Source organism: Nymphaea colorata, chromosome 1 (genome assembly GCF_008831285.2).
Source record: "Nymphaea colorata isolate Beijing-Zhang1983 chromosome 1, ASM883128v2, whole genome shotgun sequence".
Lineage (NCBI taxonomy): Eukaryota > Viridiplantae > Streptophyta > Magnoliopsida > Nymphaeales > Nymphaeaceae > Nymphaea > Nymphaea colorata.
Window position 1 is genome coordinate 7728366 of NC_045138.2, and position 14472 is coordinate 7742837.

Consider the following 14472-nt stretch of genomic DNA (forward strand, 5'->3'; position numbering starts at 1 on the left):
CTGCACTGGCAGAAACGTCATGCACAATATACACAGAACAATTATACACAGACACCTGCAACCCCTGTTCAAGATCGTGTCTTATTCTTTTACACGTAGAGCCAAAGAGTTACACGCGTTGGAGAGCTACACCTTGTTCCAGAAACGTCAGCTCCTCCACCTCCCGGTTTATTGCATTTAACGGACTCCTGGGAAGGGTATCTCTGAACCCAAAAAAAGAGGGAGAGTGAGAGAGATGGCAAAGAGCAAGGAGGATTGGAAGTACGCGGCAGCTCAAGCCAAGGTCTCTGAGGACGAAGGCCTTCGCACAGGCTATGTGGCAGGGACGCCATTGGAGGCCGGTAAGATCGCCGACTCGGAGCCCGTCAATCTCTTCCCGACGGCCTCCCCTCAGAAGCCTGAGCAGGACCGAAGCCAGCAGCTCCACCAGCCGGGCCCTCACCATGAACAGCAACAGCACCCTTCCCAAACTTCTTAGTCTTCAGAAAACCGATGAGGCATAATACTTCAGTACATCTGCCATTGATCTCATTTTTCTTTTTCTTTTCTTCTTTTACAGTTTGTAATGACGAGCTCAGCTAGTACTCCTTTGTGGGTTATGTGATCAGTGGGTACTTCTGTCAACTCTTTCATAATTTTCTGCAAAATGGGTATGATTTCCAAGATGCTTGATTACGTGGGCACGCTGAAGAAGATCTCATGACTTGAGCTGCCAAATTAAAAATGCCGCTTAAACCTGATCTCGACATTCTTTTGTTGGGAATGAACTCTTGGATTTGCTGTTGACGAGATTCATGACTTTTTGGGATTAGAAAATGTACGCAGAGCTTGCGCAGGTTAAAGGATGATGCATTATAAACGAATGATTCAATGGTGAATTCTATTAAGCAAACGACTTAGATCGCTTTCACGACCGAATTTCAAGATCGATGCTGAAAATTGAATTGAAACCATCGCAAACCAAAATAGAACGTACCCTTGAGCCACTAAAGCGATGCAGGACAATCGTAGTTACTGCGTGATGTTAGTTGTGACTAAAGACTGATGGAGTGCAGCAGAAGGCGTCTCAACTCTGTTCTTTAAGAAATTGTAGAAAGTATCATACAATCTGTTCGACAAAATTGGTTTGGGAAGAGAATCCGCAGAGCTGCAAATCTGGTTCGAGAATCGAATTGAAAGAGCTGTTGATTCTGTAAATCTGCGGAACAAGTTGAGTTGGCAGAAAGATATTAGAAGAACAATATTTTGTAGAGTAAATCGCAAAAGCTAATGATTTTTTTTTTCATTTATGAAAAACTGAGAAGAATGATGTACATAGAGTTTCTCAGTCCCCGAGTCGAAGAACAATTTTATAGGAATGACCTCTTTTCAGAAGGCGAAATTGTGAATATTTTTAAGAACAACTCCAGGATTCACGGTTTCATGTCCAAATCACTCGCCATTCTTCAAATATAGACAAAACTAACACAAGGCAAACGTACGAGAAAGCACATAAATTTACGTGCTTGTTTGAACAAGAAAGCTAATATACAAAAGGCCACAAAGTAAAAGAAGGAAAGACCGAAAGAGGTTTGGGAAAAATTTGCATAAAAAGAACACAATAAAAGAGTGTGGTTCGGAGAAAATCTTTCCAGCTTTTTCTTTGTCTTTTTGGGTTCTTTTTTTACAGTTTGTAATGACGAGCTCAGCTAGTACTCCTTTGTGGGTTATGTGATCATTATTGTGAAGTAAGAAAATCTTTCCAGCTTTTTCTTTGTCTTTTTGAGAATAAAATACGCCAGGTCTAGTCGATTTTGCTTTATACTATCCCCCCAATAAATTTGTGGAAATTCAAAAAGCGTGTCATAAAAAGAAGCTCCTCTTGATACTGGCACGGATCCTTCAGCTGTCCAGAGACTAGTACTTAACACAGCCCAGTAGTTCAAGCGTGGTGTTGTCAGTTTTAACAGTCAAAAATATATAATTTTTATATATTAAATAGTTTTTAAATAAAAACACATATAATTTTTTTTTTCTTTTTTGAAAATTTAAGGGCCGGCCCTACTTGGCTCCGCTGATCAGAACTTGGACGTAAAGAAATAACATCCAGTGTTTGAAGAGTTTAACACATTTTGGAAGTCGATCTTTAACTTATCGTAATGCATACGGTTCGGAAATTTAAAAATTAAGTTTAGATATGACATAAATATTTCTTCATCCATATTTAAATACTTAACCCAAGTATGAGAACAGCTAACAAATTTGACATGGTAATATTTCATTTGAATCAAATAATAGTATGTGAACATCTGACAAATTAGGCATATGGTAATATTTCATTTGAATCAAATAATAGTAAATGGTATATCTGATTCGAATCCTAGACATTGGCATTCCCTTTATAGAGACTAGACATGGTGGGAGGCAGAAAGGCCCGAGTTAGTTTCTTTAGGTTTTATGGTAGTTTACCACCGAATCAATGAGCTAATGAAGGCAATTGCCAATACTAATAAAAGTGTCAATAACTGGTTGCCCCTTAAAAGTTTTAATTGAAGTATTAGTGCCTTTTAATAATTTTCTTTTGGTTCTGCCACTACATTAGTGCCCTTATATATATATATATATATATATATATATATATATATATATATATATATATATATATATATATATATATATATATATATGGTTCTGCATGAAACATGTGGGACGTCACACAATAAGACCTGTCCCTTCTTTAGATTCCTGCCTAATATCAGATCATCTTCATTTATGGCATTCCATTTGTGACGGTTAAACGTTTTAACCACCTAAACCATGCGTTAGTGTCAGGCACTTGGCGTCAGATGATTGAGGCGTTTTACCATTATAGGTAGGTGTTTATTACTTAGATTGAATTATCAAGGTGTTAACTGTTTTGGATCTTATTTGCGTTCATGATCCTCAGATTTTTGAGATCTGTACATAATATCAGATCTTCCTTCTCTAATCTTGGACAAATTTTCTAATTAATGGTAAAAATTGTCTATTTTTATATGGATATCTCATGTTCTACTTGAAATTTGATCAGCTAGGACTTTGGTATAAACTCCTTTCTGCATGATAATTATAACTTGCATATTATAAATGTAAGAAGTGTAGTGTTAATCTCTCTCTCTCTCTCTCTCTCTGTGTGTGTGTGTGTGTGGTTCACATAAATGGCACACTTCTATGAATCTGACTAGTAAAACAGAAAAAGTAGAAGTACTGCATCTCATAAGGTCAGTCCTGACTGCCTTACCTTCAAATTGGATTATGGCTCAAAAATGTCCTGCGAGGATTACTAAAATTTTAGAAGATTTGTTTGGCAAATTTATGTGGGAGAGACGGGGAGGGATCTCGCAATTAGGCCCATCTTATTTCTTGGAAAACTTTGTCAACCCCTTTTGAAGAATGAGCGGTGACTCTCAGGAAAATTCAGGATTCTAATCCTGCCTATGTATGTGTCCTCGGATGCAAGATTTTAACTGAATCGGGCTATTGGGCGATCAGTCGTAGACGCACAGTGCCTGGGAGGGCAAATTTGGAAGTAATGTCTCCACTTAGTTCGAGTCAAGCTGAGTGGGCTCAAACCCAGCTTGAGTGCTGTAAGCCACAGCTCGGGTTCGGCTCCAGCTTGAGTTCATGGTGAGTTCGACTTATCAGCTTCAGCTCAAGGTGAGCTCGAGTTATCAGCTTGAGCTCAGATCAGCTAGAGCTGAAGAAGCTCGAGTCGTCTCAGTTAAGATCGAGCCAAGCTTCAGTTGGCCCAGCTCGAGCTCGAGCTCGACTCGAGCTGGTTGTTAAAAAGTATTTTTAGTATTAGTGGAGACGCTCGCCATAAAGGAAGCCCATTAGGGCAAGTCTTCATCCATGATAGCATTGTGCAGTATATTGTACATATATTTGTAATATATATTTTTCTATGAAACTAATCGAGTTTAACCTATCTGAGTGTGCCCAGCTTGAGCTAGACTCATTAAAACAAGCAAGTTCATTTCTTAACTTGAACTCAATTTATTAATGAGTCAAGCTCAAGTCGAGTTTAGTTGGGCGAGTGCGAGTCGGATTGACTCATTGAACATCCCTACTGGTATGGGAAATGCCTTGATTAATGAAATCCCTGGCGAAAAGTTACATTTAAGTGAAGCTGATATTGGATTATCAGTTAGTGAAGGTATTGCTAAATATAAGGATAATCTAGAGTTTTACAATCAGTTGGTGGGTGTACAGGAAATATGCATATATCAACTAGATCAAGGCAATGTTAGATTGATATGGAAATCTGATGGGTGAATCGTGTTACGGCAGAAACTTTGAGCAGTGGCCAGCCGGAGCAGTAAACTTTGGGACTCTCTCACAGTTCCAGGGGCATGTTGGTTCTCCTACAATGGGAGTTTTAATAGGTTTCCAACTAAAGTTAGATCTCAACGTTTTGGTATCGCTCTTGCGTCTAGATGTGCTTTCTGCAGGAAAGGCATTGAGAGTCCGCAGCATCTTTGGTTTACATCTTCTTTTGCTGCAGATATCTAGATTTACGTAACCAACTGGTTTTCTGGTTATGGAGCTCCCTTTGGTGATTTCTGTTCAGAGTTTGTGAGGTGGCACATGAGAAAGCTCCAAGCCAAAGAATTTAAAAGGTCCTGGACTACCCTTTTGTTTTAACATTGTTATATGGAAGATATGTGTTTTTCTTAATTAAGATGTTCACAATGTGGTAATCAGGTCTCTTAAATCTGCTAAATCTGAAATTTGGCGCTGCTATTCTGAGATTATTCTTAAACAAGAGCGGCCTAATAACATGAGAAGACCTATTCATTGTCTCGTATCCCTGCAGTTTTGGGTGAAGAGATTTTCTCATATATCTGTTAGTTAATATTGTGCATCTATCAGTCTTCAACGACTGCTTCTCCTAGCTGATCATTGCTCGGGTGGCTTCTGGCTGTGACCCTTGATGTATTTTGTTGATCCCTCTGTTGTTTTTCTTCTTCTTATGCAATTCTTTTCATTCTTTTGTGCTTTTGATAAAGATCGAGGTGACCCCCCAGCTTGCTTTGCAGCGAAAAGAAAAGGATATTGTGAATAGTTCTCCAGCGTATAGTAGTTGTTATATCTCAGCGGCAGATAATAACTAAAACCAATTACCAACAGATTTATCTGACATTTAATGCCAAATCAAAGACTGAGAACAGAATAGTTGGAATATCTTAGGAGTACATGATTGAATGTCTTGAGAAACTCACAATAAAGGTTGTTAATTTGCAAATTGAGCGGGAGGGAACCCCACTGCCTGGGTGAAAAGCTGAAGCCCCAACCTTTTCCTTGCCCTTGAGGTCCAAAGCTACGTCGGGACCAAGAGTAACAATAATGCATTAAAATAAACTGCACATAATGCTCCTTAAGATCCAAAAGCTGTGTGAAAAGCTACTGAGATAGGTCACTTATAAGAACTAAAACCTGGAAAAGTTGTTAATCTGATCCTTTCATAAAAATAATTTCATATTTTTTTTAGAAAACACACCTAACCGATTGGCAAAAATAAAAAGCATGCCTAAGTTCTTCTATAGTTAATAAAAGGATTCATAAGCCTATGGTCGAGAATTAGCTATTTGGCATGCGTGTATCTGTTGCAGAATCTGGTGCAAATCTGCCTAACAAAATGTCAGCTAATAAAAGATGATGTCCGATGAAAAAGACACTTAGCCAATGAACTATATTTTTGTGTACCCAATGATCTTAATGATGAAAACTGCATGGAAGCAATTTGGTAGAACAACCTTGTGGCATGAATGCATTTATTCCTAGAAGAAAGTCATCACTGCCATATTGCTTTGAACTGACCAAAAACAGAATTAAATCATACATCATGGTTGGTGCATCTAGCTCATGTAATTTTGGTACATCTCACCAACACAACCTAACAAATCCACACCCAACATCTGCCTCTAACTTAAAATTCATTTACTGTCATAGAACTTGAAAACATTGTTTAGAGATTTAGGGAAAATTGGAGACCCAAATTGGTCTTTTAACTGACGCCTGCGCTTTTCATTTTCCTGTCATCATTGAAACTTTAACTGATGCTTCTAGTCCCTTTAGGGTATTTTGTAATAGTAATAAGTTATCACTGTTCCATGAATTTACCTTAAAATTAAGATAGATATATGGAAGACTACGCCTAGGCATCAGACTGGCCCGTTCCGATAACGAGTCGGGCCTGGCCGGCCCAACATCCAAAACACGGGGTTGGATAGAAAACCTTAGAGCTGCTACTTCATTCTTCTTCTTCATTCAGGTGAGCGGGGTTGCCCACCCCCCAGTAGAAGATTAAATCCCTCACCCAACCCTTTATCCCCCTAGGGCACAAGTCCCCGGTGCCTTGAGTGTCACCTCTGCCCTTCGTTCTTCTTCATCATCATCAGTTTTCAGCTCAACTGCATGGAATCTTCTCCTTAAGTGCTAGTTATAGCCATCTTTATTACCCAACTGGTATTTATTTTTCCTTTCTTGCTTTTTCTAAATTCTTATGTGTTGAACATAGCAATTTTGAGATTGGCTCTCCAAACATTAAAGTCTAGGCAGTCTTCTATCTCCTTGGCCTACTTTTCAGCTCAACTACATGGAATCTTCTCCTTAAAGTGCTAGTTATTATCCATTACTTCCTACTAAAGCAATTACTTGCTTGTAGTTTGTGGCTATCTTTATTATCCAACTGGCTTTTTTGTCCTCTCTTGCTTTTCCTAAATTCTAATGTGTTTAACATAGCAATTGTGATATAATTGGCTCTCCATACATTAAAAACTAGGAGAACTTCTATCTCCTTGGTCTACTTTGGCTTGTTTGCTTCTAGCTTTGGTTGTGCATTACTTTAATCAATGATGTGTTGATTGTGCATTATTTTTATGGATGATGAGATGTCGATTAACTCTCGGCTTAAAAATATGAAATTAATGTACTAGTCAATATTAATTCCTCTTATTATCTTAAACTTGAAATTAGTTACAACTTTTTTATTATTTGGCAACCAAGTATTGGATATATTATCACACCTTTAATTCTCTCATCCATAAATAATTTTTCATCTTTAGTAAAACTGATCAAAGCGGTCGAAAGATTTTCTTTAATTCAAGAAAAGACTAACAAAAGTAGTTCAATTCTTGGTTTGTGAAATTATTCTTGCGAGAATGATGCATTGTTTAATTTTTATGAGGATATGAACAGCCAAAGCCCAGGGATGGACATAAAAATTGGATTAAAATCAACTGTCCAAAGAAAGTTAAAGGATGAGTAAAAAAAGAAAAAAAAAAGCTAGTGTGATGAGATATAGTGTCCTATTTACACAGTGAATGTTCACTAAAAACTATATAGATTAGGGTTCAGGAGTGGTGATAATGGGATTGAGCCAACTCTTAATGGTGTTGATCACTCACTAATACATCATTAGTTATCTAACGGTGGCAAAACCAGAACATTGTGACTAGGGGCTGTTTGGCATCAATATAACATATTTTTACCGTGAAGTGAATGTACCCCGAAAAATTGAACAATTCATAGAACACTTTTTAAAGAATTCAACGAATCTTAACCAATTCTTAGGTTAGGTGGTGCGTGGAACACTAACATAAATGTTACTGCTCCTAAACGGCCCTTAAGGAGCACTAATATAAGAAATCTTATTAGTAAGGTGTATCAATGTGTAATAAGTTAAATTCTAGGTATAAACATATATATGTGGATAAAATAATTCATGTGGGTTGATCTGTGCATGCAATGGTCCACACAAGTAGTTATGATCCTTCGCCAATGTCACCTAATTTTTAGAAAGCAGCTTGTGATTAACTTAACTTGAAATCAATGGGAAGGTAGAACCAGGTTATTTTCGATAGCATAAATCTGGAATAGGGCTCAGTTCTGTTGCTTCTTAACTTCAATTCATTCTTTGTAGATTCAATGTGGAGTCAATATTGCACCACTGGATATGTCCTTTCTTCTATAGGCACTGCCATTGATGAATTCTACGGCTTTGTTGTTTAGGATACTATAGCCTAGCAATATCGATTTCCAAAGTTTTGTAACAATTGCTATCATTAATCAAATAGGATAGGATGCTTTATCCCCAATTATCTACCCTAAGATGAATTCTCTTTCCCTTTCTCACTCAATATTTCACACTACACCAAAAACATATTTTTGCTATGACATGTGCCTAGGACATCAACCATTGCAAATGTTATGGACAGAAAGTTCACATGGAATATTTTATTTTATTTTCCATGTTCACAAGAAGAAGGGTGGGAGGAACTTGGGAAGAGGGTTAAAGTCAGGGGTGGAGCCAAAAAATTCTTGCTAAAGGGGCACTAGGTATAAAATTTTAAACTTAAAATGAGAAAAATTGCACAGGAGTATCAATATAAAAATAAGAATTTTTTTTATAAAATTTTAAACTTAAAATGAGAAAAATTGCACAGGAGTATCAATATAAAAATAAGAATTTTTTTGGGAACCATGTGGGCAATTGCCCACACGCAATCTACACTTGCCTCTACCCCTGAAGCCAGTATAGCCACCAGTTCTCTTCCTTGCTCAGCAACAACATTGTCTCTGGGCTCAAATACACCAACACTATGTGAAGAACTGGTGTTAAGGTTAACTCGGGATTTAATTAACATGCTTTTGGCCAATCATCAAGGGATGTCTTTGATGTTCATGTAGTATTGGTTCCACGTCAGTTTATGTCCTAATTAACAGCACTTTGGTGATCATATTTACAAGATGTTTTCATACTTAACAATCCATTTCTTATGTAACGCATAAATTCTTTCACTATTTTTTGAATGGCCAATGGTTGACAGGGGTGGAGCCAGAAAATTCTGGCTAAAGGGAACTAGGTATAAAATTTTAAATTTTTAAGACACATCAGTATATAAATAAAAAAAAAATTCTGCAGAAATATCAATATAAAAATAAAAAGTTTTTTGGGGTCTGTGTAAAACATAGCCCACACCTACCTCCACCTCATTTCACAGAAAGATAGAGAAGCTGCTAGTTTTAGAGTGACCCCATTGAAAGGTCCAACTGATCACTTCTGCTGCACGGGTCATTTGAAGAGTTATTGATGTTAGAAAACAAAAGATCGTGATCCCTATCGATCTAAGCAACAAAAATACATGCACCATAAAAAGGGTGGCCTATAAATATTTTCAGATGCAGGACTCTGTCGTCCTGCTGTACATATTGCCAACTAGCATTTTCTATAGTACTGATTTCGGCTCGATCGACCTTATGAGGAGTTGCATCAAGAACTCGAGGGTGACTATTCACCACTCATGGTTATTTCTTTACCAAAAAATAAACAAGGCAAAGGGACATATGTAGGGATGTCAATATATCTTATTTAAATAGGATCGGATTCAGATTTAATAAATGGCATTCATTCGGATTTGGCTGCGGATATATATAAATATCTGATCGGATTCAGATATAGATTCCTACCACATTCATTTTTAGACAAATATCATGTATCTAATGTTATTAAATTTTGAAAATTGGCAAAATACAGTTCAAAATTCGGATCCAGATATAAATATAAAAACCATATTCAGATTGTAAAATCAGATTTCAGATTCGGATTTCGATATGACTTTTCTTTATTCAAATTCGAATCCAAATATGTGAATATCCGAAAAAGTGGATATGATTGATTCAAATATGATCCATTGACATCCCTAGACATATGCTATCAAGACACAGTAATGAAGCAGGAGCTAGAGTTGCACCCATGCAAGAGGAAAAGCTAGTGCGTATCCTTGCTTTCAATGACAAAGAAGGTTTGGGACATCTTGTTCTTTAGGTCTACTTGTTGGAAGCAGGAATGCACAATGCCTCTTCCTCCAGCACAATGCAACCTAGATGAAGGGATGGAGCTAGAAATTTTTCATGAAGGTGGTTGAATTAAAGTTTTTAAATTTGATTAGCGCTCAAATATTAGTTTTCAAAATTTTTATATAGAACAAGTAAAATTTTCTAAAATTTACATGTAATTATTTATATTTTTTTTTTTAGGTGGGGCCAGGGCCCATGCAGGCCCTGCCTTACCCCCGCCCCTGCCTAAATCCTTCTTTTTTGCATTCTCCATGCTAGCACTGCCACTATGCTTTGTTCATTTTTTAGGAAACGACCATTACTTGACAGACACAGTTGGGCACGCAATAGTCGTGCTTGTGTTACTGTTGTGCCTCCAAGTTGATATCTAAAACAAGGCTGATCAATCTCCGATTGACGGCATAGAGGACAGGATGCTAGTTGGCAATCCCACGAAGGACGAAGCCAGAAATTTTTTTTCCATGGGGTACTAAGTATATGGTTAACAAATTTTTAATAGACAATAGAACAGTGACTTAGATCTCATAGAGCTACCTCATATAATTGGACTGAGTTCACCCAAGTTTCAACACTATATTAAACTTTCAAGAGGAAACTTGCACACAAAGTCATTAAACAAGGATATCAAAGTCTAGGGAAAACATAGAAGAAGAAGAAAAGAATAGAAACACCAATTGAGAACATATAAAAAAATTGGCTCTTCTTGACATTCAGAATAACTTATTAAAATGAGAAGGAGAAACCCTTGAATTGTGTAAGAGAGAACTCCATGCTTGTATTCTACAGCAAAAGCACCGACTCAACATGGTTAACTATAGATTAAATAGTACTAAAGTAAAATGGTAGCAAATGAGGCAATTAAATATTTGAAAAAATCCAAACTTTGTATGCCTTACTTTTTGGCAAAACAATTGCCTATAATAAAGTCAATTTATTTTTTGTATTTTGTGTGAAGAAAGTATGCATTTAAATAAAACGAGTGATAGGTAGGAGGAGATGACTTCATTTATCTATTTATCTTCATCGCCTTGTGAAGAAAAGAATAAGATGCTAATTATACTCCTATTGATTGCCTAAATCTTTGAATCTTGCAGAATATGATCTTACAACCTATTTTGTTTAGCATTTTTTTTTCCCGGTTTCAAAAACATTGGCATGAGGGTGGGCATCAGACTAGTCAAGGGCCTTGCACCTACCATCATCCCCATCTGCCGGCCGAGCTTTTGCAACTTGGCATACCCACGGCTGGCAGAGAGCTTCTTTGGAAAACAAGCTCTGCCTTCTAGACACCAACAATGTATCCATTTCAACCATTCTCTGCTATTAGAGATTAAAATAATCTTCTGCAGATCCATAATATGCAACTCCTTTAATTTAACACGCGCTAGCTCAAGCTTTTCTTTCTTTGGGAGAGAATGACCAACCTTGAATCTTAGTCTTTTTGCGAGTAAATTTGATTCAGAAACAAGTTTTAAATGTTCTCCTTAAACTACACATTGTTTTTATGTTTAACACACTATTATTAATAAAAGTTAACTTGTCAAATTAATAACGAATCAAAGAGGCAGGGAGATAGTTATGTACATGAAGTTGTGTTGCTTGCTGAAGAGCTGCAGTGGAAGAAGGCGCATGTAGGGGGTGAGAGAAAGGAAGAGAGAGAGAGAGAGAGAGAGGCAAGAGAAGACATACCTGTGGAGACCTGATGATCTGCAGGAAGTAAGTAGACTTGCATTGCTGCAGAGAAGAGAGAAAGCTGCCACCTGAAATGCACGGACGAGAGCAGCAATAGTGGAGGTCGTAACTTCATCTCCAACAGGCTGAAAAATTATCCGCGGAAAAAAGTCAGGCCTCTGCAGGTCCGACTTTTGTCCATGGACAAAAATTCGCGTTTTAGGTCCATTGAGCAGAGATTTTTTTAACCGGATGATGGGTTCTTGAGAAAATTTAAAAACACAGACAAATGTCTGTGCTCTACAGTAAAATTCCTTGCCATCAAGAAGGAAAGAATTTGAAATTGCCACAGGAGTGCAAGTCAACGCTGCAATGTCTAATTTTTTTGGTTTTGCAATGGAGAAACAGAAACTGCAAGTCAGATTATGTCAATGGAATTCTAGAATTTTATCTTATGCTGAAAAATTATGTCCCATTAAACCAATCCTTGCTGCATTACCTTGTTCTTAGTTCATGGTTCTGAAATGTCTGGTTTCTGTTATTTAAGAAACTAGAAGACATTATGATTAAAATTCTTGTGGGGAGACTTAGACATTTCTCGTAAGATGCATCTTATATTTGCTCAGGTGGTGTCCTGAAAGATGCAGTTGAGAAATATAAGACCAATGGGGATAGGTGGATTTAGGTCTGGGCATTGGCCCCACCAGATGTCTGAAACCCGAGCTCGGGCCCAGCTCGATGTTCGAAACCTGAGCCTCAGGATAGCCAAATAAACTATATATTATTGTTAAATACAAAATAATATAAAAAATAAATCGGCCTGGCCTGATACATTATCGAGCTGACTCAGGCCTTCCCGATACATTATTAGGCCGACTTGAGCTGCTTTTTTCGAGCCCAAGCCAGAGGGTACCAGGTACCCATCGGGTACTCGGGCCCGATGGGCAGGGTTAGGTGGATTCATTTTTGCAATATTATTAATGGCAGAAGAAGATGTTTTATGTTAGAGGCATAATCGAACTCAAATTGAAGACAGACATCAGATGTGGGAGCACTTTAAGACTCGGCGAACTGTGATGAAATGGCGGAAATGGATTTTGTATTTTAAATCCTTATGTGTCTGCTGGTTTGTGTACATTGGCAGTCATGGGAGATTACCTACAAATGTTAGGTTACAAATATTAGGATTCTCCTTAGCCTCTGTCTATCTCCTTTGCAAGAAAGCTACATATGATCAACAACATGTTTTACTTGCTTGTTCGCATACTTTGAAATTTTGGAGGTTTATATCTTCGAAGTTTGGGATATTCTTTACTCTTAAAAATGATTTTTGCCCAACTTTAATTTGGTGGTTTAGAAGGAAACTCTTGTGCAAAAAGTTCAAGTTTTGCTTGAACCTTTGTGTCAATATAATTGTGTGTAAAGTCTGGGGATTAAAAAATCTTTACTCCCACAAAGAGGTTTACAAATCTATTGACAAAAGCTAAAAAATTGGTATGGCAGGCTTGTGTGGACATTATTATGAAACAAAACCGACCTAACCAGATGCTGCTTGCTGTTAATCCCTATGGGGAGTAGTTATATGATAGAACTTGCTTCTTGGAAAACTGCAGCAGGCATTTGTTGTTCTAGCATTCTGTGGCATAATCAAGAACTAGTAACTAATCATTCAATACTGAATTGCAAAGTTGGGGAACATACAAAATCGATCATTTGCCAATCTTTACTTCGACATGTTCCCAATTGTCATGCTTGTATTGCCCTCAGAGCCAACAATTCAAGATACAAATCTTGGTTTCATCAATTCAAAGAACTCATAGTGTTGAATAATATGCAGTTTGTGGATAGAACTCCCTCTAATTTGGTGATTTGTAATTTTGTTTTTTTTTTGTGGTGTAATAACTTTACTGTTTGAGGATGCTATGACCTGAGATTCCATTTGGTTGTAAGAACAAACGTTCTTAGAACACGTCCTTAAAACATGTGTTCTAAGAATAATGAGTTCTTATTCATAAGAAAATGTTGTAATTTTGTTTGTCGTTTGTTTGCTTGCTTGGATATAAAGACAAATAGACAATATGTTCATACCTTGCATGACATTTGTTTAAACCATATGATGGACATATTTAGTATGTGCTTTGCATCTCTCTCTCTCTCTCTCTCTTGTATAAATGACTTAAAATTTACAAGCAATAAAAAATACATATAAAAGTATTCATAAAACAAAGCCAATACAAATACAAAATCTTTCACTTTTTCTCTCTCTCTACACATACACATGGCCTAAAACCCACATAGTTAAAAAAAAACTAATAAAATATATAAAAATCAGATGAGTCAATAAAAATACACAATATAGACATCTCTATCTTCTTCTTTGTCTCTCTTTTTTTCTCTCTACACATGCAAAATAACTTAAAATATTCCACATGGTAGAAGAAGAACCTAATAAAATATGTAAAAAAACAGAATAAAAAACAAAAATACACATAGGTTCTCTCTCTCTCTCTCGCTCTACATGTAAAACCACTTAAAATCCACATAGTCAAACAAAAACCTAATAAAATATGAATACAATAAAACATGTGAAAAACATAAAAGGCCATAACAAAGAACTCTGGTATATGTCTCTCTCTCTTCCTACATGTACGGACACGATGCTATGAACATTCAATCAGCTAATGAGGAAATCTTAATGTTAATCAAACATTCTCAGTCAAAAAGACATTATTGAATGTCAAACTTAAACCTTAGTTAAACCTATAAATGAATAAAAGTTTGCAGAAAATGAATGTTTGATTTAAGGCGAGGATCATGGATGGTTTAACGGCGGATCTAGTCGCAAGATGCCGGTAGATGAGCAGCAAAGGCAGGCGGTAAAATGAGACGTCATCTTTCCAGAAATATCAATCGGCAGTGTCA

The 14472-nt window shown here is 36.9% G+C and overlaps 1 protein-coding gene across 1 annotated transcript; it reads left to right on the plus strand.

The window, feature by feature from the left end:
- The first annotated feature begins 36 nt into the window (after positions 1–36).
- Positions 37–624, plus strand: LOC116245729 (SEED MATURATION PROTEIN 1). The gene has a single exon (XM_031617242.2). The coding sequence runs from the start codon at positions 236–238 to the stop codon at positions 476–478; it is 243 nt and encodes an 80-aa protein (XP_031473102.1). The 5' UTR covers positions 37–235; the 3' UTR covers positions 479–624.
- The last annotated feature ends 13848 nt before the right edge of the window (positions 625–14472 follow it).

Coding starts and splice junctions, on each gene's coding strand:
- LOC116245729 (XM_031617242.2), top strand. CDS start 236: ATGGCAAAGAGCAAGGAGGATTGGAAGTACGCGGCAGCTCAAGCCAAG.